This window comes from Muscardinus avellanarius, assembly GCF_963383645.1.
Source record: "Muscardinus avellanarius genome assembly, chromosome: 3".
Lineage (NCBI taxonomy): Eukaryota > Metazoa > Chordata > Mammalia > Rodentia > Gliridae > Muscardinus > Muscardinus avellanarius.
This window is the reverse complement of record NC_137788.1, coordinates 111,737,989-111,760,148: the sequence shown is the minus strand read 5'-3', so window position 1 is coordinate 111,760,148 and position 22,160 is coordinate 111,737,989. Positions and strand designations below refer to the sequence as shown.

The following is a 22,160-nucleotide window of genomic DNA, read 5'->3' as shown; positions in this document are numbered from 1 at the left end:
CGCGGCTTAGTCAGCAACACCCAGCTCTGGCTGGGGAACCGAGTCCTTTTCCTCATGGGGGGATCTTTTTAGCACAGCCGTATCTGTGCCTTGGGCTCTGCGTGATCATGCCAAGCTGCCTGCTGCCTCCAGTGCATCTGATAAATTTCACACTTCACTTTTGGTCTGGAGGGTGAGATTAAGATTTTTCAGTTTTTGACTGTGCAAACACCGGGTGGATGCTTCGGCCCAGGTCTGACCATCCTCAGAAGAAGAGTTGCCAGTTCTCTTAGGCCACTGGCCTCCGACGAGCCAGCCCCTGTTTCTACCACCTGAATCCCACCGAAGAGTCAAAGAGACACAGGTGCTTGGATGGCAGAAGTTAAATCTATTTTGTCCATGTTAATGGGCTCAGAGGCACATCCTCAGGTGGCACAAGCTCGGCTGTCTTTTTTTTTTTTTTTTCCAGTACTGGGGATTGAACCCAGGGGCATTCGACCTCCGAGCTACACCACAGCCCTATATTTTATTCTTTATTTTAAAACAAGGTCTCACTGAGTTGCAAGGGGCCTCACTAAGTAGCGGAGGCTGCCTGTGAATCGCGATCCTCCTATTTCAGTCTCCCAGATGCTGTGATGACAAGCGTGCGCCACCACGCCCGGCTACCTGGCTATGTCTTTGAAGCTACTCTGAGGCAGGAGCCTGGCTAGGCCCTTGAAGCTACTTCATAGGCCCCCCTCAGATGTTAACAAGCAGAGCCTCCTCAGCTCGCAAGATAAGGCACAGAACTGGCAGAAAAAGAAAGAAACAATATGCTGACTAACTGCTGTCCTGTTTCTGCATCTTGCTTATGCTAGAAAAAAAAAAGTCTCTTGCTTGCCCCGCCACTCTAAAATTAGGTGACCAAATGCATAAAAAGAATTTGCATGTTCTAAGTTCAGGGCTCAGACTGGAGCTTTTCTTACTGAGCCTTCATCGGTGAATAAAGTAACCTGCTATGCAGCTCCGGCCACTGTCTCTTGTCTCTGGGGATCTAGTTTCCTACAATACTCAGGATGGTCACGCCTCGGGCACAGAGGAAAAGAGCAAGTAGGATACAAGGGAAAGAGATAAAATACTGGGGCCAAGCCGGGCGTGGTGGCGCACGCTTGTCATCCCAGCATTCGGGAGGCTGAGACGGGAGGATCGCGGTTCGTGGACAGCCTCAGCTACTTAGTGAGGCCCTCTGCAACTTAATGAGACCCGGTTTCAAAATAAAGAATAAAAAATAGGGCAGGGGGTGTACCTCAGAGGTAGAATGCCCCTGGGTTCCATCCCCAGTAATGGAAAAAAAAAAAAAAGAAAGAAAAGCTTCGGAAGGAGACTAAGAAACTCCAAGAAAGAGGCATTGCCAACACTAATCTCTATAATATGTACAGGGGAGAGGAGGGAGTGGAATGGTATCCAGAGAAGAACCCACCAAATGCTGTGTGCATGTATGGTTCTAACACTCGAAACCTCATTATGGTATACAATTGCAATGTGCCAATAAAAGGATATTAAAAAGGAGAAAAAGGCATTGGTAGAAGTACATTCCCCACACCATAATATCACTTAAAAACAAAAATGAAGGTGTTGAGGAGGCTCGGAGGCTGCGTCTCACCTTTTCCCCCAATGGGATGAGGTCTCGCTCAAAGCTTTCGTGCTGCCGCTGCAGGGCCTGGACACTGGGCAGGTCTGATCCCGGGTCGGCGGCAATGAGGGCCTGGCACTTCTTCTGAATCTGCTCCTTGGTGTCATCTGCATCCCTGGCACACAGGGTGACGAATTTGAAAGCAATAACGTCTAACAAAGGCGGACACTGGGGTCACAGGAGGTCCCACCACCACCATGCCCACCATTGTCCTGTTTTTAGGTGCTGGACACTTAGGATCCCTTAACGGTCATGACTCCTGGAGGCATGGTTACTGTTACCATTTTCATTAGAGGTACTAGGAAACCAAGGCTTGAGGAAGTTAAGAATTTCTCAAGATAACACCACTACCAAATGGTATGGCTCAAGTTTGAACCAGGGGATCTCACTGCAGAGCCAAATGCCTAAACATTATTTTTCATGGTTTCTGACTTAAGCCATTCTAAATAGCCAGACCCATCAGAGTCTCTGCTTTTTCTCCTTTGCATTTTTATTTTTTATTTTTGTGGTATTGGGGATGGAATCCAGGGGCATAGCCCTATTTTTTATTCTTTATTTTAAAACAGGGTCTCACTGAGTTGCCAAGGGCCTCACTAAGTAGCTGAGGCTGTCCACAAACCACAATCCTCCTGTCTCAGCCTCCTGAATACTGGGATGACAAGAGTGTGCCACTGCACCCAGATTTCCTTTGCATCTTCAAAGTTACATTTGTATAAGCTAGGCATGGTGATGAACACCTGTCACTGCAGTGCTTGGGAAACCGAGACAGGAGACCATAGGTTCGAGACCCGTCTCAACAACTTAGTGAGACTGGTTTCAAAATTTAAAAATAATTGAAATCTCAGGGTAGTTTTGATTTGTATCTCTCTGATTACTAATGATATTGAACATTTTATACATTTATAAGCCATTTAAATTTATTTTTTGTAAAGTGTCTATTTAGTTTCACCTAATGGCAATCATTAATAACAGAAACAACAACAAATGCTGGCGAGGATCTGGAGAAGTGGGAACTCTAATACATTGCTGGTGGGACTGCAAGTTAGTGAAACCACTTTGGAAAACAGTACGGAAGATCCTCAGAAGAATGGGAATGAACCTACCATATGATCCAGCAATATCACTTCTGGGTATATACTCAAGAGAATATAAACTAAACTACTGAGCTAATGCATGTGTATCCATGTTCATAGCCACACAACTCACAATCGCCAAACTATGGAGCCAGCCAAGATGTCCATAGACAGATAACTGGATTACAAAACTGTGGGATATGTACACAATGGAATTTTACTCAGCCATAAAGAAGAACAAAGTTACCTCATTTGTGGGAAAATGGATGGATTGGAGAACATTATGCTAAGTGAGATTAGTCAGCCACAAAAAGTAAGAAATCGGATGTTCTCCCTAATATGTGGAAGCGAGGGAGAAAAAGGGTCATAGGAGGAACTCTAGACAAGGAAGGAGAAACCAAACATGAGCAAATAAGGCGACCTGACTGAGGGGATGGGAGTGAGGAAGAGGGAAATTTCCTAATGTACAAGATGCACATTCACAAACATATCTAAGTCAATCACTAAGCCAAACATGAGAAGGAGGGAGGGGAAGGGAATGGGGCAGGAATTGGGGAAGGGCTAAATGAGTGAGGTGCATGTATGTCTCCACCATCTTGTGCCCCATTAAGATGTATGACTACAACGCACCAATAAAAATTTTAAAAATAAAATGAATAAAATAGGGCTGGGGGTATAGCTCACTGAGAAAGCAGCCCTATATTCAACCTCCAGTGCCAAAATAGAATAAATAAATGCATATACAAACACATTTATACATAGGAAGCATTTGATCTGTTTTATTTACATGTATTTCTATTTCTTAATGTAGGTCTAAGTTTGATAATCAAACACACCAACAAATGTTAATGAACAAAGTCACTGTGAACTGGTGTCAGGAAAGCAATTCCTGAGCCTCTGACTTATGCTTCTGTTTGGCTCCCTGACCCCAATGCATGGATAAATCCTAATTATGAACCAGGGCTCAACGCAGCCATTAATGTATTGGTTAATACGTTAATGGTTAATACATTGGTTGTCTTGGCTCATCCAGTGTGCCAAGTGTGGGGGGGTGACTGCTGAAAAACTCAGTCTCCTATTTGAAAATCGTCTTTCTGTCTTAGGAAAAAGGGTTGTAATAACAGCTACGGTTCTGTGGTGGCAACTGGACTTGCACGTTCTGTGAGCGGGTTCTAAAGTAGCCCTATTTTTTTTTTCCCAGTACTGGGGATGGAACTGAGGGGTATTCTACCTCCAAGCTCCATCCTCAGCCCTATTTTTTATTCTTTATTTTGAAACAGGGTCTCACTGAGTTGCAAAGGGCCTCACTAAGTAGCTGAGGATGTCCGTGAACCGTGATCCTCCAGTCTCAGCCTCCTAAATGTTGGGATTACAAGCATGTGCCACCATGCCTGGCATATATATATATATGATTAAAATTATTACCTGTGAAACACCTGGACAGCATGGGCACTGCTCAGCAGCTGCTGTTGCTCATCTGCAAGCCTCTGCAAGGACCCCCAGCGGGTATTCAGTTCCTAAAAGAGGCAGACACAGGCTTCAGACAGAGCCAGCTCAGCTAGGTCAATGGTGCCTGCAACCAGCTGGGCTTTATGTTATTGCTTTATTATCCTACATAGATTACATAATTTTTCTTCTTGGTCGACTAGCCTGAGCTTGGTCTCCTTTAATGCAAGGACAACAGGGAAAATGTTATCTTTTCTTTCCAAACCAATGCAGGTGAAACCCTCAGCCTGGAGCAAACATCAGTGTTTGCTGTCACTGAGACAACATTCCAACCTCCAGAAATGAGCTCAGACAGGTGCCTGGCTATGGAGACACTGGTACATTACTCCAGGCAAACACACTGCTTTTCTGTATTCTGAACTGAATGCCCCACATCCCCAGTACCAAAAAAAAAAAAAAGTGAATATTCTTGCTGTGCTGTATACCCAGTGGGTTTCTATCAATACTACAACTTGCATAGGGGAGGCGGGTGGTCCATCTGGGTGGGGGCGGAGGGGAGTGGGGCAGTAAATCCTTTGGAGACGTCAGCTCACTGTGCTGAGAGAGGACACCTCTGATCTATAAATCCAACTGCTGCATTTTATTTTATATTTTATTTTATTTTTTGGTGGTACCGGGGTTCCTTGAAGCCCTTCTACCTCCGGGCTACAATCCCAGACCTACTTTATACATTTTTATTTGGAAACAGGGTTTCTTAAGCCAGCAAGACTGGCTTTGCACCTGCGCGATCCTCCTGTCTCTGCCTCCCAAGCCCGGTGAGTACAAGCGTGCGCTACCGCGCCCAGCGACTGCTGCATTGTTAAATAAATACATGGAAACGTCCTGTTGTAATATTTGATCTTGGAAATGAAACAAAAACTTTATAGGAAAGAAAGGAAGGAAGGAAGAAAGAGAGAAAGAAGAAAAGAAAGAAAGAAAGAAAGAAAGAAAGAAAGAAAGAACAGACACGGAGTGATTTGCCAGTGACCCACAGTGAGAGACACAGGCATGACTTAAGCCCAAATTCCTTAATATCCAGTGCAGAATTCTTTGAACCTCCTAATATTACCTCTTGCAGCTAAATCTGAATGCCTGGTACCAATACTAGTGTCCTCCCCTCCTAGGTGGAGGCACAGAGGACCCTGGATGCCCTGAGCAGGTGGACCTGCTCCCACTTAGACATGATGCTGGTGGGACTGCCCGGACTGTTGTTGCCTTTGGTCTTGTCCGTCGCAGTTCCACACTTTGGTGACCTGCACGTCCTAAGGGACCCACGAGACCTGAGGTTGGGCTGGCAGAAGAAAGGGAGGATGCTGAGGACCCACGGGTGGAGGAGGGAGAGGGAGGAGCCTCCTCACCTGGCGGATGTGGGCGCCTTCCGGCGTGAGAAGCTCTTCGTACAGCAGGTCGTCAGCCACTTTGTTGATGTCCTGCAGCCGGGGCTCATTGGTCTTCAAATCCTGGGTGAGCAAATGTGTCCAGAGCACTGTGAGTGCCCTCCTCCAAAGTCTGCACTGACCCATCCATCCTGACCCCACTGGGCTCAGCATTGTCACTCACCTCATTTGCCATACACAGAAAGCTCTAACTGGATGCTTTTCACCCCTTTCTATTTACTATTTTATACTACTTTTATATATTATAAAATATATTTTATGTTACTTTCTATTTTCACCTCTTTCTCTTCTCTCTCTCTCTCTCTCTCTCTCTCTCTCTCTCTCTCTCTCTTAATGGTGGAGGTACTGAGGATGGAATTTGGGACCTCACACTTGCTAGGCAAATGCCCCTCTGCTGAGCTACAGCCCCAGCCCTTAAGAGAGTATTTTTGAACCTTCTGACACCCAGCTGCTACTCGAAACTTGTCAAGAGAACTACCACTCATCTGGAGTATGAAACACACCCATTCTCTTAGAGTTGTTTTAAGTTTTTCCCATATTAATTTATACCCTCAGAGTGATCTATACCTGAGCCGTGTAATATTATTTTCTATCACTACAAACTCCTTCGTCTTTATAGAATTTTGACTGAGCTACAGTTTCTCTTTATTAAGGGATATTTTGAGAAACCACTTTAGGGATCTCTCTCTTCTCTCTCATTTCCTCCTCCTCCTCCTCCTCCTCCTCCTCCTCCTCCTCCTCCTCCTCCTCCTCCTCCTCCTCCTCCTTCTCCTCCTCCTCCTCCTTCTCCTTCTCTCCTCTCTCCTCTCTCTCTTGCAGTGCTGGGGATGGAGCCCAGGGGCATTCTACCTCCGAGCTCCACCCAAGCCCTATTTTTTATTCTTTATTTTGAAACCGGGTCTCACTGAGTCTCAAAGGGTCTCGCTAAGCAGCTGAGGCTGTCTGCAAACCGCGATCCTGTTGTTTTAGCCTCCCAGGTACTGGGATTACAAACGTGCACCCCCAGCAGCTTCCTCTTTCTCTTTACACACACACACACACACACACACACACACACACACACACACACACACACCATGTGAGCCCTCAAGAAGGCCCCTCCTTCTCACCCTTTGGAACTCATCAAACTTCTTCTTCAGCTCCCAGACGTCATCTAGTTGCAGCCCGGTGTTTTCGGTCTTCTTCTCCTGGATCCAGTCCAGCATGTCCCCCGCCTCGTAGGCCAGCCGGAATTCATTGTAACGTTGTAGCAGACGGCGCCTGCGCTCTTCTGCCCGAGCCAGGAGGGACTGGTACCTGGATGGAGAAGTCGGGAGAATGGGAAAAGTAAGCCAGGTGTGGTGGTGTACACCTGTCATCCCAGTACCTGGCGGTGAGACAGGAGGATCGCAGGTTTGAGACCAGCCTCAGTAACCCAAAGAGATTCTCAGCAACTTAGCAAGATCCTGTTTAAAAATAAAAAAATAAGATAGGGCTGAGGGTGTAGCTCAGAGGTAGAATGACCCTGGCTGGGTTCCTGGGTTCCATTCCCAGTACACAAAAAACAAACAAACAAAAAGAAACAAAAAGGAAAGGAGGGAAAAAATAAGATCAGTAAAGGAAAGGAAGAAATAAAGATAAAAGAAGAAAAAGAAAAAGGCATTAGGAGCAGAGAGACAAATACTGTATTAAATTTAAAAACAATAAAAATATCAATGACCCCAAAGTATGACTGGCAACACATCTTCCCTATTCTAAGAAAAGTGATTTATTTTTTATTTTTAGGGTTTTTTTTTTTATACTGGAGATTGAACTCAGGCGCATTCTACCTCTGAGCTACACCCTCGGCTCTTTGTATTTTTTATTGCGAAACAGGGGCTTGCTCAGTTACTGAGACATCCTCCTAAGTTGCGGAGAACGTCTTTGAGCCTTGGATCCTCCTGTGTCAGCTTCCCGAGTCCTAGGATTACAGCAGGACCATACTGCTGCATCTTGCTTAGAAGGGTCAGATTTTACATGCCTACTGACCACTAGATAGACAACGGATTAAGCAAAAGTTTGTATGGCTATTACACACACACTCTCTCTCCCTCTCTTCCTTTCTCTCTCTCTCTCTCTCTCTCTCTCTCTCTCTTTTTCTATATATATATATATATATATATATATATATATATATATATATATTTTTTTTTTTTTTTTTCTTTCTGTGGTACTGGGGATGAAACCCAGGGACATTTTGCCTCTGAGCTCCACCCCCAGCCCTATTTTTCCTTCTTTATTTTGAAACAGGGTCTCACTGAGTTGCAGAGGGCCTCACTAAGTACCTAAGGGTGTCCGCGAACTATGATCCTCCTATCTCAGCCTCCCGAATGCTGGGTTTCCAAGCATGCGCCACCACTCCCCGCTATCACTGGATATTTTGATAACCTCAAAGGTGTGCTGGGCAGGGATCAGCAGATATGGCTATGTTAAGTGCCTGACTTCAGGCAATCGACTTAATGATCCTAGGGTTCCTTTTCTTCATATAGAACTTCAGTGTTGAGAAGACTTAAATTTGCTTTCAGTTCTTACAATCTGTGACTTTCAGTCCACAGGGATTATTTAAGGGAGCACTGTTGGGCTGTCCAGCCCAGAGCTTACAGGCCCTCGATCTGCTCCTGGCGCTGGGCGATGCTCCCGGGCTCCTCCTGCCGCCGCTGCGGGAGCGTCGGGAGCTCCTCCTGGGCCAGTTTCCTGACGTAGACTGCGGGAACGAAGCCCTGGTGATCATCAGCTGCCACCTTCCACCAGTCCTGGGAACAGAACAGAGCCTGCTTACTGCTCAAGTTTCAGTCGAGCCCATACCGGAGAGGCTGCGAGCCTGGGGTAAGTCCCCAGCCACCACTTTGGGTGAGTATGACTGACAGAGCAGGTGTGTGAAGAGCCCCTGAGATCAATATTGGAGATCAATATTGGAGCCTGATATTGGAGATCAGACCCTTAGCTATGGGATGAGGTGGGGTGAAAAGACAAAGACAGCTTTTCTAATAATGGGGGCACTTTGTTCTCCAGACATGAAACTGAGCTTTTTTGGGGTGGCATCTATGCATGAAGACAGTGCAGAAAAATTTCTCCTCCCCGTCCCACTCCCAGAGGTAGTGATGGCCAAGGGTCCTGAAATTCATTAAGGTTGTTGTTGTTTTGTTTTGATTGTGGTTGTGGAGACTGAACCCTGGGCATTCTATCTCTGAGCTACACCCTAACCCTTTGTATGTTTTGAGTTGCTGAAGGTCTTCCTGAGTTGCCAAGGCTGGCCTTGATTCTGCAATAATCTTGTCTCGGCCTCCCAAGTACTGGGATTATAGTTACTGTACTAACTTCTCTGGAGTTAACTTTTTTAAGATAATATTATGGCAAAATGAAGGGGTCTAGGCAAAGAGGAAGGGGGTGGGGCACAGTCTATTTGCTAGCGAGGCATTCTCCTGGTATATAAAAAAATCACTGGACTTTCTTATGAAAAAAATATTAAAAATCCTAGCCAATATTCTATCACTGTCTTCAGAGGCACAAAGTCTAACAAACACCAAGGTAAAAGGCTCATCTTTGTCTTTCTTTTTTCCTTTTTCTTTTCTGCTCCACTTACCCTGCGATTTTTGACTTGCCAATTCATGAGTCAATATTGTAAAACCAACCTTCCTTCCTTTTCTTGTTTCTCCTTCCTTCCTTCCTTCCTTCCTTCCTTCCTTCCTTCCTTCCTTCCTTCCGTCCTTCCTTCCTCCCTCCCTCCCTCCCTCCCTTCCTTCCTTCCCTCCCTCTTTCCTTATTTCTGAGACAGAGCCTTTCTGCATCGCCTAGGTTGGCTACAGCCTTGAACTTACTGGTGCACCTGCTCCACCAGCGAGTGACTCATCTTCTTAAGTCTCTTCCTAACCCAGATGTGACTGTTCCATCACTAGGAATATTGTCACAGAAGGAGAACAAGCAAGGGGAATGGAAGAATGGGACAATCTAGTCCAGCATCATCATTATATATTATACAATTGCTGCCCCTACCTTACGCATGCTCGAGTTAATTACTGGACTTCCATTCTCCATTTTTGTAATGGTAAAATCAGGATTGTAATTCCCAAAGATTTTCTAGGATCTTGTACGGTCTCCAGAAAAGAAGATACGACTTAACAAATAACGCAAAAGTGATTAAAACATCGAGGCTGGGCACAGCGGTGCATCCCTGTAATCCTGGGGACTTGGGAGGCTGAGAAAGGGGTTTTGCAAGTGTGAAGCTGGCATGGGCAAGTTAGTGAGACTCTGTCTCAAAAGAAAAATTTTAAAAAGGCTGAGGATGAAGTTCAGTGGTAGAAAGGCTGCCTAGCATGCACTAGACCCCTGGACTCAACCCCTATTACCACAATACAGATGTCCTAATACACTATATTTAGAGAGAGGGAGGGAGGAACTGTAACTCCTTGGTTGGCAGGGTTAGGAGTGTCAGCGTGGGAAAGCCAGGACACCTGTGAGAGGTGAGAGGTGAGAGGTCGAAGGGGAGTTACCTTGTTGATGGAACTGAGCAGAGTCAGGAGGTCGCCCTTCTTCATGCTGACTTCGCGCCGGCTTCGGGCCTGGAAATCGTACAGCGCCACAACCATCTCCTCTGGAGTGGCATCCTCTACTGGTGCGGCCTGTTGTTGCTAGAGAAAGCAAAAACAACGAGGAAATGAACGATCCAACGGATATCAGATGGCACGTCACTCAGCATCAGCACTCTCTCCTCGAGGAGCCCACGGAGGCGGCCAGTCCCGGAACCTCAGCCCTGGCCGCCAGAGATTAAAACGGGTCTTCAGAGATAAGACTCCACTGCGAGCCTTATCGGGGCCTGACAGGTGGGAAAACAGGAAGAGAAAGAACAAGTTAATGTGCAATTTGTAAGGCAGGCTAAATGCCATATGCCATTGTTCTTAAAGCCGGAGGGGCATATGAGTTTTTTTTTTAAGAAGGCACTGAAGGATTATACACAGTGAGGTTTCAGAAAATTGCTTGACAAAGTGAAAGATTGACTCTGTATCCTCTCCTTGCCTCACGATGGTTGTCTACTAACAAACCACAGCAGAGTCATCGTGCCAGGGAACCGCACACCTATACTTTAGAGACTGTGGCTTATAGCACAGGAAAGACAACAGCATTTTAAAAACGTGAGAACAAAAACTGGTACTATTAAAATTGTCTCTTAAGAGCCCGGCGTGGTGGCGCACACTTGTGAGGCTTGGGAGGCTGAGACAGGAGGATCATGGTATGGAACTGAGCAAATAAATATATATATCCAAATAAATATATATATACACACATATATACATGTGTCTATATATACACACATATATGTATATATACACATGTATATATATGTACATATATATATGCTTTTATTGATGCATTTTAATTATATACCATAATGAAGCTCAGAGTTCTGGGAACACACATGCCCCCAGGACTTGGTATATTTTTCCATCTGAATCCCATACCAACATATGCTGGAGAAAAGACAGCATTTTCAACAAATGGTGTGGGGAAAACTGGTTATGTATTTGTAGAATAATGGAGTTAAATACCAATCTCTCATACACAAATTAAAATCGATCCCTCACCACCCATTTTGTAAAAGTATAACTTGAATTAGAGGGTTCACCTCCGCTGTCAACATTTTTCTATCCTCTAGCACTCTTATTTAAAGAGAACAGTTTTCTTTGAGACTCTTTCCCCTGTTCATACACATATTAAATGAGTTTATCATTAAACTATCTGGCTTCATTTTTTTGCAAGTTAAGATCTTTTTTAAAATTCATGGCTGCATATGGTACACATTTAATAAATGCTGGTATAAAAATAAGAAATAAAGGGATGGGAGTAAAACAAAAGATAAAGAGGAAAGAGCTCAACAAAGAAAAGGTAAAGAAAGAGGGAGCTAGGGAGCATTGTAAAGAGGTGAAAAAAGAAACTCAAAACAGACATCATAAGACCTGGGTAGCTGGGCAGCCTGTAATCCCAGTACTCGGGAGGCTGAGACAGGAGGATCTCAGGTTCAAGGACAACCTCAGCAAGTAGTGAGACTCTCATTGAACTATTTTATAACCAGACCCTGTTTCAAAATAAAAATAAAAGAAAAAAATGGGGCCGGGAGTGTAGCTTGGAGATAGAATGTCTCTGGGTTCAACCCCCAGTTCCAACACCACCACCACCAACAAGACATAGGATTTATTGAAAACTTCTTTTGGACTAAATCGCTGTTGATCTACATCAATGCTGGATTACGGAACTCTGTATTTTCTTTGTAATCGTTCCCTGGTCGTTGGACATAATAATCCGTGATAAAGCGCCCGCTTTGCTCGGGGATGTGCTGGGTGGCTGCTGTCACCCCTGAATTCTTCCTACCTGGCAAGCTTCTGCCTGGTCCCGTAGAGCTTGCATACTGTTCCCAAAAGCGTTGAGATCCACCAGGAAGGCCTCGTGCTTCTTCAGAAGAGCCTGGGTTATCGGCGAGAGAAACATCAGAAGCCAAGTAACAGAAGTGCTAAGACAATGAATGCTTCAACTGCTAATTTTGTATTATGCCTATTGTCTTAAATCCTGGAGAAAACCACGTTCCATCCATTACAAAATTCTTTATAACCCCATATCTGCAAGACTTAAGGCAACTGGAATTAATAAATTAACAACAAGCCGAGAATGGTGGCTAATGCCTGTAATCCCAAGGAGGACCACTGATTCAAGGCCATCTCAAAAACTTAGCAAGACTCTATTTCAAAATTTAACAAAGAATGCTTCTGAGTCCCTGAGTTTAATCCCCAGTACCAAATAAAAAAAAATTTTTTTGATGACTGAAAAAATCAGAGGGAACGCAGATTTGCACACAGGTTTTAGCCATAATGAAAGATAATGCTACTGATAAGGTTACTCTATACCATATGCACTAGCATAAATTTAAGTGCACATTTTGATTTTTAGGCCTTAAGGTTTGTGAACTACTATACTGGCTTTCCATGGGATCAGAGACAAATCAGATATGAATATCAAGTGTAATATCCAGGCATGGTGCTTCATGCCTGTGATCCCAGTACTTGGGTGTCTGAGACAGGAGGATTGCAGGTTCAAGACCAGCCTCAGCAGCTTAGCAAGGCCCTCAGAAACTTAGGCTCTGTTTCAAATTACAAAATAAAACCTGGCTGGGGGGATAGCTCAGAAGTAGAATGCCTCTGGGTTCAATCCCCAGCACAACACACACACACACACACACACACACACACACACACACACACACAATGGTGTCTTTGAGATTTTTCTTTACCCAGCATATGTCTGATTTAATTTTAATAAAGAAATCAAGATGCCCATATCTTAAAATCTGAGCTGGTTTGTGAAAGCCCAAGATTATTCTGAGAAGTTCAGAGTGGGAACAGAATAGACAGAGATCTTTGGTCATGCCTTTTAGACTTAGATACTTTCTAAAAAAAAAAAAAAATTCTGTGAATCTCTGTGAGCCTAGAAGACTGTGGGTTGGCGCTTCGGATCCCTGTTAACTCTGAGGCTATCCCAGCAGCTGAAAGCCGAAGATGATCACCCTCAAAACCGCAAACACTCTGGCAGAGGCTGCACCCGCCCCACAATCTCAGCAGACCCTAAAGAAATGGCGTGGTGGCCTTGAGCGAGTGTTTGCTGGACGATGCTCCTTCCGCCCTGTCTTACCCCAGCTGCTTCTTCATCGGCTCCGTAGTTGGTGTTGTCTACAATGGGCTCCTTCTCCCTGACCCACGCCTCTGCTTCCTGCAGGTCGGCCAGGTACTGCTGGAACTGGACATTGGCCTCAAGGTCATTCTGCCGCCTCGTGGCTCGAGCGCGGAGCGACTCCATGCTCCTGTTCAAGCTCTCGACCCTAGAGGCTACGTCGTCGGCAGCAAAGTGCTCTGCAAGTAGTGAGCGGAAAAGTGAGGCTGACGTTTGTGGATATCTGCCCTACGCTGGGCCTTTCTAGAATATGGGAGAGACAAAGGGAGGCATGAGAACCGGGCTGTGGCTAGTCAGTGGCGCACACTCCCAAGCTCTCTGGACGCCGGGACATACCACGTGAGGTCACGCAGCAGCCGGCGCTGACGGGCGACAGATGTGTATATATATCAGCGAATGGGTTAGCACAGTGTAAGAAATACAGACCTAAAAACCAAGCGCCTTGCGGTTTGTACTCAGAGTGTCAAAACCATGCTGTCAAAATCAACAGATTTTCATTTCTCCCCCTAAGGAATTCATTACAGGGATTTCTCATTCACCTCGAAGAGCAGAAAAAGCTCTAAGATACAGTGATCTTTTTTTTTTTTTTTTTTTTTTTAGACAATGGGTAAAGAAAAGGAAAGAAAGGAGATGTGTTGTAATTGGTGTAGCCTAGGTCCTGGGCAGCTTCTGGGCTGCGGCGCTGAGGGAGCCAACCATTCCGAGCACAGTTCTGAGAGAAGAGACAGTGTGGACAGAAGGGGCGCAGAGATGGCGCTTCCCAGTGCTGCAGACGGGTCTCTGGAACTCTGCAGCTTCTACAGAGAAGCGTGTTGATGTCAAGTTGTAAAACCAGCTCGTTTGAATAATTCTGGCTTTACCGTAAAGCAGAGGACTGACGGACAAGTGGGAGACGTGTAATATGGCTGAAGGATGATTTGGAGAGGCATCTCATATGGACACGGACAAACTGATTACCCATCTGGCATCGGTGTCCAAAGGGAATTTCCACCTTGGGTGGGAAGTGAATCTGCTTTGTTTACATCCCCTTGAAGCCGTTTGGCTACATAGATATGTTCCCACGCATCTGGCCTCGGGAAGTTCAGGGCCAACTCAAGTCTGGGCCACACGTACCTTCTTCTACCATTTTGTTTCCCCTGTTTCTGATCGCTTGGATGCGTGGCTCGTGGCTGGCAATGTCTGCCAAGATGACTTGGTGCCTGTTCAGGAGATTCTTGGCTGCGACTAAGTCCTTGCCTGCAGAGAAAAAGAACCTCAAGGTTTGGAGACAGGCCCGGTGGCACATGCCTGGAATTCCAGCACGTGGGAGGCTGAGAGAAGAGGATGGCAGGTTCGAGGCCAGCCTCAGCAACTTAGTGAGAACCTCGGCACCTTAATGAGACCCTATCTCAAAATAAAAAGGGCTGGAGGTGCACCTGGAGTCCCAAGGTGGAATGGCCCTGGATTCGATCCTCAGTACAATTAGTCAGTCAATGAAAGAAAATAAATTCAAGGTTTGGGATTGTTCATGTCTATCAAAGTAGCTCAGAGAAGTGTCTCGTTTGCTGCTTCATGATAACATCACACAGTCGATACAGCTACCAATTTGGGAGGTGGAGACAGAAGGATCACAGGTTTAAGGCCAGCCTCAGCAATATAGCGAGACTCTGTTTTAAAATATAAAAAAAGAAATAAAAATAACTTAGCAAGACCTTGTTTCAAAAAAACAAAAGAGCCAGACATGGTGGCACATGCTTGTAACCCCAGCATTCATGAGGCTGAGGCAGGAGGAGGATTGTGAGTCATGGCCAGCCTCAGCTACTTAGTGAGGCCATTTGCAACCGTGTTCCAAAATAAAGAATAAAACATAGGGCTGGGGGTGTAACTCAAAGGCAGAGTGTTCCTGGGTTCCATCCCTAGTACCGTAAAAAAAACAAAAACAAAAAAAAACAAAAAAAAAAAACAAACAAAAAAAAAAACTGGGGGCTGTAGCTTAGAGGTAGAATGCCCCTGGGTTTAATACTAGTACCAAATAAATGAATAAACCCAACTACTGTGAATTTGTGGATTCCCTCACCTTCTGAAGTTCCTGGCCCATGCTGTCTCCTTCATCTCCTAACAGCACTCACCTCTCTTCCCTCCAACTTCTTTTCTCTTGTCTTCCCTTCCAAAACCTCTCCAGAAACTTTGCTTTTCCAATAAAATGCAGGCTTCTCTTTTCTAGGACATTTTCCCAGACTTCCCCTCTCTTGATATTATTGCCCAGGCCAGGAGTGCTCCCGGTACACTTGCACACCATTTGCGCTTTAAACATACTTTTCTTTCCCATCTTGGAGTATTCTGGCATTGCCACTTGTGAACCAACAGCTTCCAAACAAAAATTAATTTGGTATCTCAAAGGTCAACCATGACTGCTCAGTCAAGAGCCATCTTAATAACTTGTGTTTGAGAATAACAGGTGGCAAAAAGACAGGTGCTCTAGATCTTCCCAGAGTCCCCAAATCCACAGCATCGCTCGTGTCTACTTTTAAGTGGTGAACTTATCGGCATGCTTTAAAAATATAAACATTTGCAGAGTTCTGGGCATACTTTCAGGGGCCTGAGCCAGTAGACTTGCGAGCAGAGCTTCTGTCCCTCCCCTGCTCTGCCCCAGATCCCTCTGTCTGCAGACGTGGCTGCTCCTTGTGGCCCAGCCTGCTCAGCGGTACTAACCAAGGTAGGTTGAAGCTGCTGAGGGCTCCGTCTCCTGGATCCAGGCCTCTTCGTCTTCGGTGTCTCTGCAGATCTGCTGCAGGTGAAGCAAGTCGATGAGCTTCTTCTTCCGGGTGGCCAGTGGCCCTTTGAGAGCTTCAAATCGGGACACCAAGGACTCCTGCCTGGCCCACATGTCCTTAGAATCAGGATGGCCTATGTCTTCAAAATGTGTAGCCAAATCTGTAAGGGTGTCCACTTGATCCTGAGAGAGAGAGAGAGAGAGAGAGAGAGAGAGAGAGAGAGAGAGAGAGAGAGAGAGAGAGAGAGATGGAGTGAGTGAGTGTCAGGGGCATCTGGTCTCCCGTGTGGTAAGAGACGGGGTCACAGGGCAGCGCTCTGGCATTGCCCTGTTCCGACTCCTAATACAATCAGTGACATGGAGTTCAGGGGTTTGTGACGTTGAGGATCACCTCATCAAGCTAAGAATTCTTTTATGGGAAAGTAGTTTTCATATCACATTTGGAAAACAAAAACAAAAACAAAAACCATGTCCCAAGAGAGGAGAGGAATCAGAATAATACTACTGAGTGGTGCTGAGCGGTGGTAAGCTGGTACCTAGTGAGAGGTGGATGGTTTTTTCTATCTGTGTCCCTTCCATCCCTACTTTCTTTCCTTTTTTTTTTTTTTTTTACAGTGGTACTAGGGATGGAACCCAGGGGCCCTCTACCTTCAGGCTATACTCCCAGACCTATTTTATATTTTTATTTGGAAGCAGGGTCTCACTACGTTGCTGAGAGCCTCACTCAGTAGCTGAGGCTGGCTTCAAACCTGTGCGATCCTCCTGTCTCTGCCTCCCAAGTACTGGGATTACAAGCGTGCGCCACCATGCCCTGCTGTTCTCTTCCTTTGAAGCAAGAGCCATATCCACCAATAAAAATGAGAACTTCTGAGGCTTGTGTTTGTTGTGTACCAGGAACAATCCCTACAAGGTAGAACATGGTGCTACATAAACAAAAGTCAGCTCAGAAAGAGTGAGCAACCTGGCCCTGAGTGCAGCATCGTTGACCCATTTGGGCCAGGTATGAGGAAGGAGGGGCAAAGAGACAGGATTTGGAAGGCTCTTCCTTGAAAGAAAATTCCATTCTCATGCCTGCGTGTTAAAATAGATACGTGGTGATGTCTATGTGAGCTACAGCTGGCTCGGTAGAAATGTGCCGCCCAACATTGTAGTTTTTCTTCTTGTTTTCGTTTGTTTGTTTTGTTTTTTGTTTTTTGTTATTGTTGAGGAAGGATGATGACCAGGTGTTGGTTTGACTGATTCTATTTTGTCATTGAGGGCTCAACCCATACAAGATTTCATCTCTCGCAACTCAACTGGAACATGATGTCAACTGTCGATACCTTTACAACGTCTACTCACTTCTTCATGAAGCATTAGAAGATCCATAAAGAGTTAAAACTTAAGCCTCCCCCTAGTTAATTTTTGTCATTTTGGACAAAATTGGACACTTTAGTTCTGTTGTTAGTTTCCTCTGTGAGTTTAGAAAAGGCAATTTTTATGATCTATGGACTTTCAATTTTCTTAGTTAGAAATGGTTAATAAAGTTTAATCATTTTTTCAGTCACAGAATATCAGAATGAGAAGAGGCGATTTTCCTCCAAACTCTTGCTTAGTAGGTGAGGAGAAAAAGAAAAAGAAAGTGAAATGAGGCACTAAAGATAATGTGACTTGTGAATGAGAAGGTGGTCTACAACAGCTAGGTTTCTAGATGGAGAGAAGAGCCTTATATTTAGGAGAGTCTAACTGGGGGTGGTGGCGCACGCTTGTAATCCCAGTACTTGGAGGCTGAGACAGGAAAATTGCAGTTCATGAACGGCCTCAGCTACTTAGTGAGGCCCTTTGCAAGTCAGTGAGACCCTGTTTCAAAATAAAGAATAAAAAATAGGGCTGGGGTTGTAGCTCAGAGGTAGAATACCCCTGGGTTTCATCCCCAGAACTACTATTAATAAAATAAATATAGTCTTCTATCAGCCTTGGGGTTCTGAAGGGAGGCACCCAGAAGGAATGGGTTGATGGATATTTATCAAGGAGAGCCAGTTAGCCAACTGGACTCTGAACGTTTACTTTGGTTCCTTGCTCTTTTAATGATGATGGTTACTAGCCAGGCATGGTGCTACACGCTTGTAATCCCAGCATTTGGGAGGCTGAGATAGGAGGATTGCCATTCGCGGCCATCAGCCACTTGCAACTCGGTGAGACCCTGTTTCAAAATAAAGACTAAAAAATAGGGCTGGGGGTGTAGCTTGGGGTAGAATGCCCCTGGGTTCCATCCCCAGTGCTGCAAAAATCAATCAATCAATCAATCAATCAATAATAGGGTTGGGTATGGCTCAGAGGTAGAATGCCCCTGGGTTCCATCCTCAGGACCATAACAAAATGGTTGTTACTTATTATGGGTGAACCCCTCCTGTGCGCTGTTCCCTGCAATGGGCGGAAGAGCTGAGACCGCACCTGCCGGGCCTCCACAGCAGACTCCAGGAGGCCGTGCTTCCTGAGCAGGTTCTGCACGTCGGCCAGGCCTTTCCCGTAGTCCTCCGAGGCCACCTGCCACTCCACCTCCTCCAGCCAGCGCTGCAGGTCCTCCGCATTGTTTTCAAACTGTAGCTGCTGGTTGGCCTCGTACAACTGGGTCCCTGGAGAAGAAACTGGGTCTAAGACACTGAGGACCAAAGCTGCCCCTGCTCTGCAGCTATAATATACCTTCCCAACGCAAAGAGAAACACAACCTTTAGATATACCAAAGAGAAAAACAAGATGGCTGTTTCCCATGTCATTCTACAAGATGTCGTCTTCAGTCTGTGCAATTCTAATAGTCTTTGGTTTCAGACACAGTACTGCTCTCAAAGCAAAGATAAACCACTAGTTAGATTTCCTGCTGAGATGTACTTCTGCTAGGTCAAATTTTAACCATCTTAGGGTTTTTTCATCAAATATTATTACTCTTTTCAGATCAGTCTTTCAAAGGCATTTAAACTCAGATATCACACTTGCTTTTACAAAAGCATAAAAAAGTGTGGGGTTGGTTCATTTTGCAATTTTGAGGTTTCTCTGAACTTTGCTATACCCTTTCTTAGTGCCTGTCCATCAAAATTCCTGCACCACAATTTTCTCTCCAGAAAATGTCATGCTTATTCACAGGAAGCTTGGCTAAATTATGTATTCTATGACCTTGCAGCAATTATATGCATTATTTCTGCAAAGCAATTATTACGTCTCCTGTAGGTGGGGGTAGCAGTGACAGCTTATTGTTATAGCTATATTAGATTTTTTTCCCCTCTTGATTCTCCTAAAATTTGAGAGGGGCATCCACAGAAATCAATATGACGTATCTCTTCTGTAACCAAGACAGAATAATATCTATAGGTAATGTATGTTAAAAGAGGGTATGTAGCCAGGCGTGGTGGCGCACGCTTGTAATCCCAGTACTTGAGAGGCTGAGACTGGAGGATCGTGGTTCATGGACAGCCTCAGCAACTTAGTGAGGCCCTGTTTCAAAATAAAGAATAAAATATAGGGCTGGGGTGTAGCTTGGAGGTAGGATGACCCTGAATTTCATTCCCAGTATGCAAAAAGAAAAAAAAAGTGAGTACTGACAGAGAAAACTCGTTATTTGTGTTAATTACTGACAATGGGTTAATTTTCCAAAGAGGTGAGGTAAAGAATAAATAAGACTCTTCAGGTATACAAATGGGAAGGTGTGTGTGTGCACATGTGTGCGTGCATGTGCGCGTGTGTGCGTGTGTGTGCTATGTGTGTGTGTGCGTGCGTGCGTGGGCTGTGTGCACGCGCGTGTGTGCGCGCATGTGTGCGTGCGTGTGTGCGTGTGTGTGCATGCGTGTGTGTGCGTGCACATGTGTGTGTTACTAAGGATTGAACTCAGAAGCATTATACCTCTGAGCTTTACGTGCAGACCTTCTTATATTTTGTTTTGGAACAATGTCTTGCTAGGTTGTTGAGAGTCTCACTCAATCGCTGAGGCTGTTCTTCCATTCTCCTGTTTTAGCCTACCAAGTACTGGGATTACACCCGGCCATATGGGAATTTTGGAAAGAGCTTACAGCAGAACTTGCACACTTTTAGATAGGTTTAAAAAAGTAACAAGTGCAGGCTTTATAAAAACAGAAGAGTACAAACACACTGCATGTGACCAGCCTAATCTTTTCACATATAATCTATTAATGTGAATTTTAATGTCAACTATTATGAGCCATTAATAATGTTATAAGTGGGGGTGCATAATATCCTGTTTTGTTTATAGAATCAAAATAAGTAAAACTTAATTTCTTTTTGTGTGTGTGGTACTGGGGATTGAACCAGGGACATTCTAACTCTGATCTCCACTCCAGCCCTATTTTTTATTCTTTATTTTGAAACAGGGTTTGAATAAGTTGTGGAGGGCTTCACTAAGTAGCTGAAGCTGGCCAGGAACCTGGATCCTCCTGTCTCAGCCTCCCAAGTACTTGGATTACAAGCATGTGCCACCACACCTGGCTGAAAACTTAAGCAAGATAAATTTAAAAACAAAGACAAGACTAAATTTATTGTTTATGAATTTGAAAGAAAAGAAAAAATGTAGAAGAAAAGTGAAGAAAGCAGTAATAATCCAACAAAAGAAAGGAAGAAAGGGAGGTAGGGAGAGAGAGAGAGAAGAAGAAGAGGAAGAAGAAGAAGAAGAAGAAGAAGAAGAAGAAGAAGAAGAAGAAGAAGAAGAAGAAGAAGAAGGAGGAGGAGGAGGAGGAGGAGGAGGAGGAGGAGGAGGAGGAGGAGGAGAGGAGAGGAGGAGGAGGAGGAGGAAGAGGAGGGAAGAAGAAGAAGGAGGAGGAGAAGGAGGAGGAGGAGGAGGAGAGGACAAGGAAGAGGCGGAGGTGGAGGAGGAGGAGAAGGAGAGAAAAGGACAAGGAGGAGAAGAGGAGGAGTGGGAGTAGGAGAAGAAGAAGAAGAAGAAGAAGAAGAAGAAGAAGAAGAAGAAGAAGAAGAAGAAGAAGAAGAGGAGGAGGAGGAGGAGGAGGAGGAGGAGGAGGAGGAGGAGGAGGAGGAGGAGGAGGAGGAGTGAGAGGAGGAGGAGGAGTGAGAGGAGGAGGAGGAGTGAGAGGAGGAGGAGGAGTGAGAGGAGGAGGAGGAGGAGTGAGGAGGAGGAGGAAGAAGAGGGAGAATAAAAAGAAGGAAGGAAGAAAGAAGGGGGAAGAAAGGAAGGAAGGAAGATGGGCTGGTTCATGCATGCATACATGATGAAAACATAAAATTGTGTTTCTATACCATGTGATAAATTGAGGCTAGACTTTAAGATGTTGACTGAGACTCAGGGGAAACAAATGGGCAGCACCCCTCCTCGTGGTGCCCAGGCGGACTGGGGATGCTGAGAAGACCTCAGCTCCTACCTTTCTGTGCGGTGGCCTCCATCAGCTCCTTCCAGAGCCCAGTCACCTCACGGACACGGGCGGCCACGTCGGCCGAGGCGTAGTGGTCGCTCTCAATCATCTCCTGGCCGGTTTTCTCCACGTTGTTCAGCATGATCTTATTCGCCTCCAATTCCTCTTCAAAGTCCTGCTGCTTTTGGACCCGGCTCCTCAAGTTCTGTATATCCTAGGGTAAGAGGAGAAAATAAAAAAAGGAATTTTAACTTGAAGAATGAAAGGCAGAAAATTAGAAAAAAAGGGCTCATTCTCGATAGAAAGCTGAAGTACTAAGGAGAGAATACAGGGAGAGGAGTCCTCGTCCAGTTCTTGGGAAATCTGTGCAATCCTTCCTTTTGAATGGCTGCCAATCCAGCAGTGCTCCGAGCCCAGCCATGGCCTGAAGATGATTTTGAGCATGATACCCCATACAAGCATTAGCATGAACCCAAGCTGTCGAGAGAGATGGCATTTTCCTATCTCTGTCTGGGCACATGAACCATCCATCTATTCACCCCATCTGTTTATTCTGTATACAAAGGAACCATAACCTCTCTACAGAATGCAAACACGTGCTACCTAGTAGCACAGAATGGAAACCACAAACAAGATCCATAATTCCAGCAAGATATAAAAAAGGATAAATGATATGGGAAAAAACAAATATTTCCAGTAGATACTGCACTCTAAATCAAA

General features: G+C 45.1%; 1 protein-coding gene across 1 annotated transcript in view; it reads right to left on the bottom strand.

Moving 5' to 3' along the window:
* The window catches only part of SPTA1 (spectrin alpha, erythrocytic 1), a gene marked incomplete at both ends in the record, with an annotated part of 76,700 nt that overhangs the window by 35,951 nt on the left and 18,589 nt on the right, over positions 1–22,160 (bottom strand). Inside the window, 12 exons of the mRNA XM_080691972.1 lie at positions 1,622–1,766; positions 4,150–4,241; positions 5,568–5,669; positions 6,716–6,902; positions 8,226–8,377; positions 10,115–10,252; positions 11,988–12,080; positions 13,299–13,516; positions 14,451–14,573; positions 16,029–16,272; positions 18,523–18,704; positions 21,450–21,654. Coding sequence (XP_080548098.1) covers positions 1,622–1,766; positions 4,150–4,241; positions 5,568–5,669; positions 6,716–6,902; positions 8,226–8,377; positions 10,115–10,252; positions 11,988–12,080; positions 13,299–13,516; positions 14,451–14,573; positions 16,029–16,272; positions 18,523–18,704; positions 21,450–21,654 — 1,881 coding nt within the window. The remainder of the gene's footprint in view (positions 1–1,621; positions 1,767–4,149; positions 4,242–5,567; positions 5,670–6,715; positions 6,903–8,225; positions 8,378–10,114; positions 10,253–11,987; positions 12,081–13,298; positions 13,517–14,450; positions 14,574–16,028; positions 16,273–18,522; positions 18,705–21,449; positions 21,655–22,160) is intronic.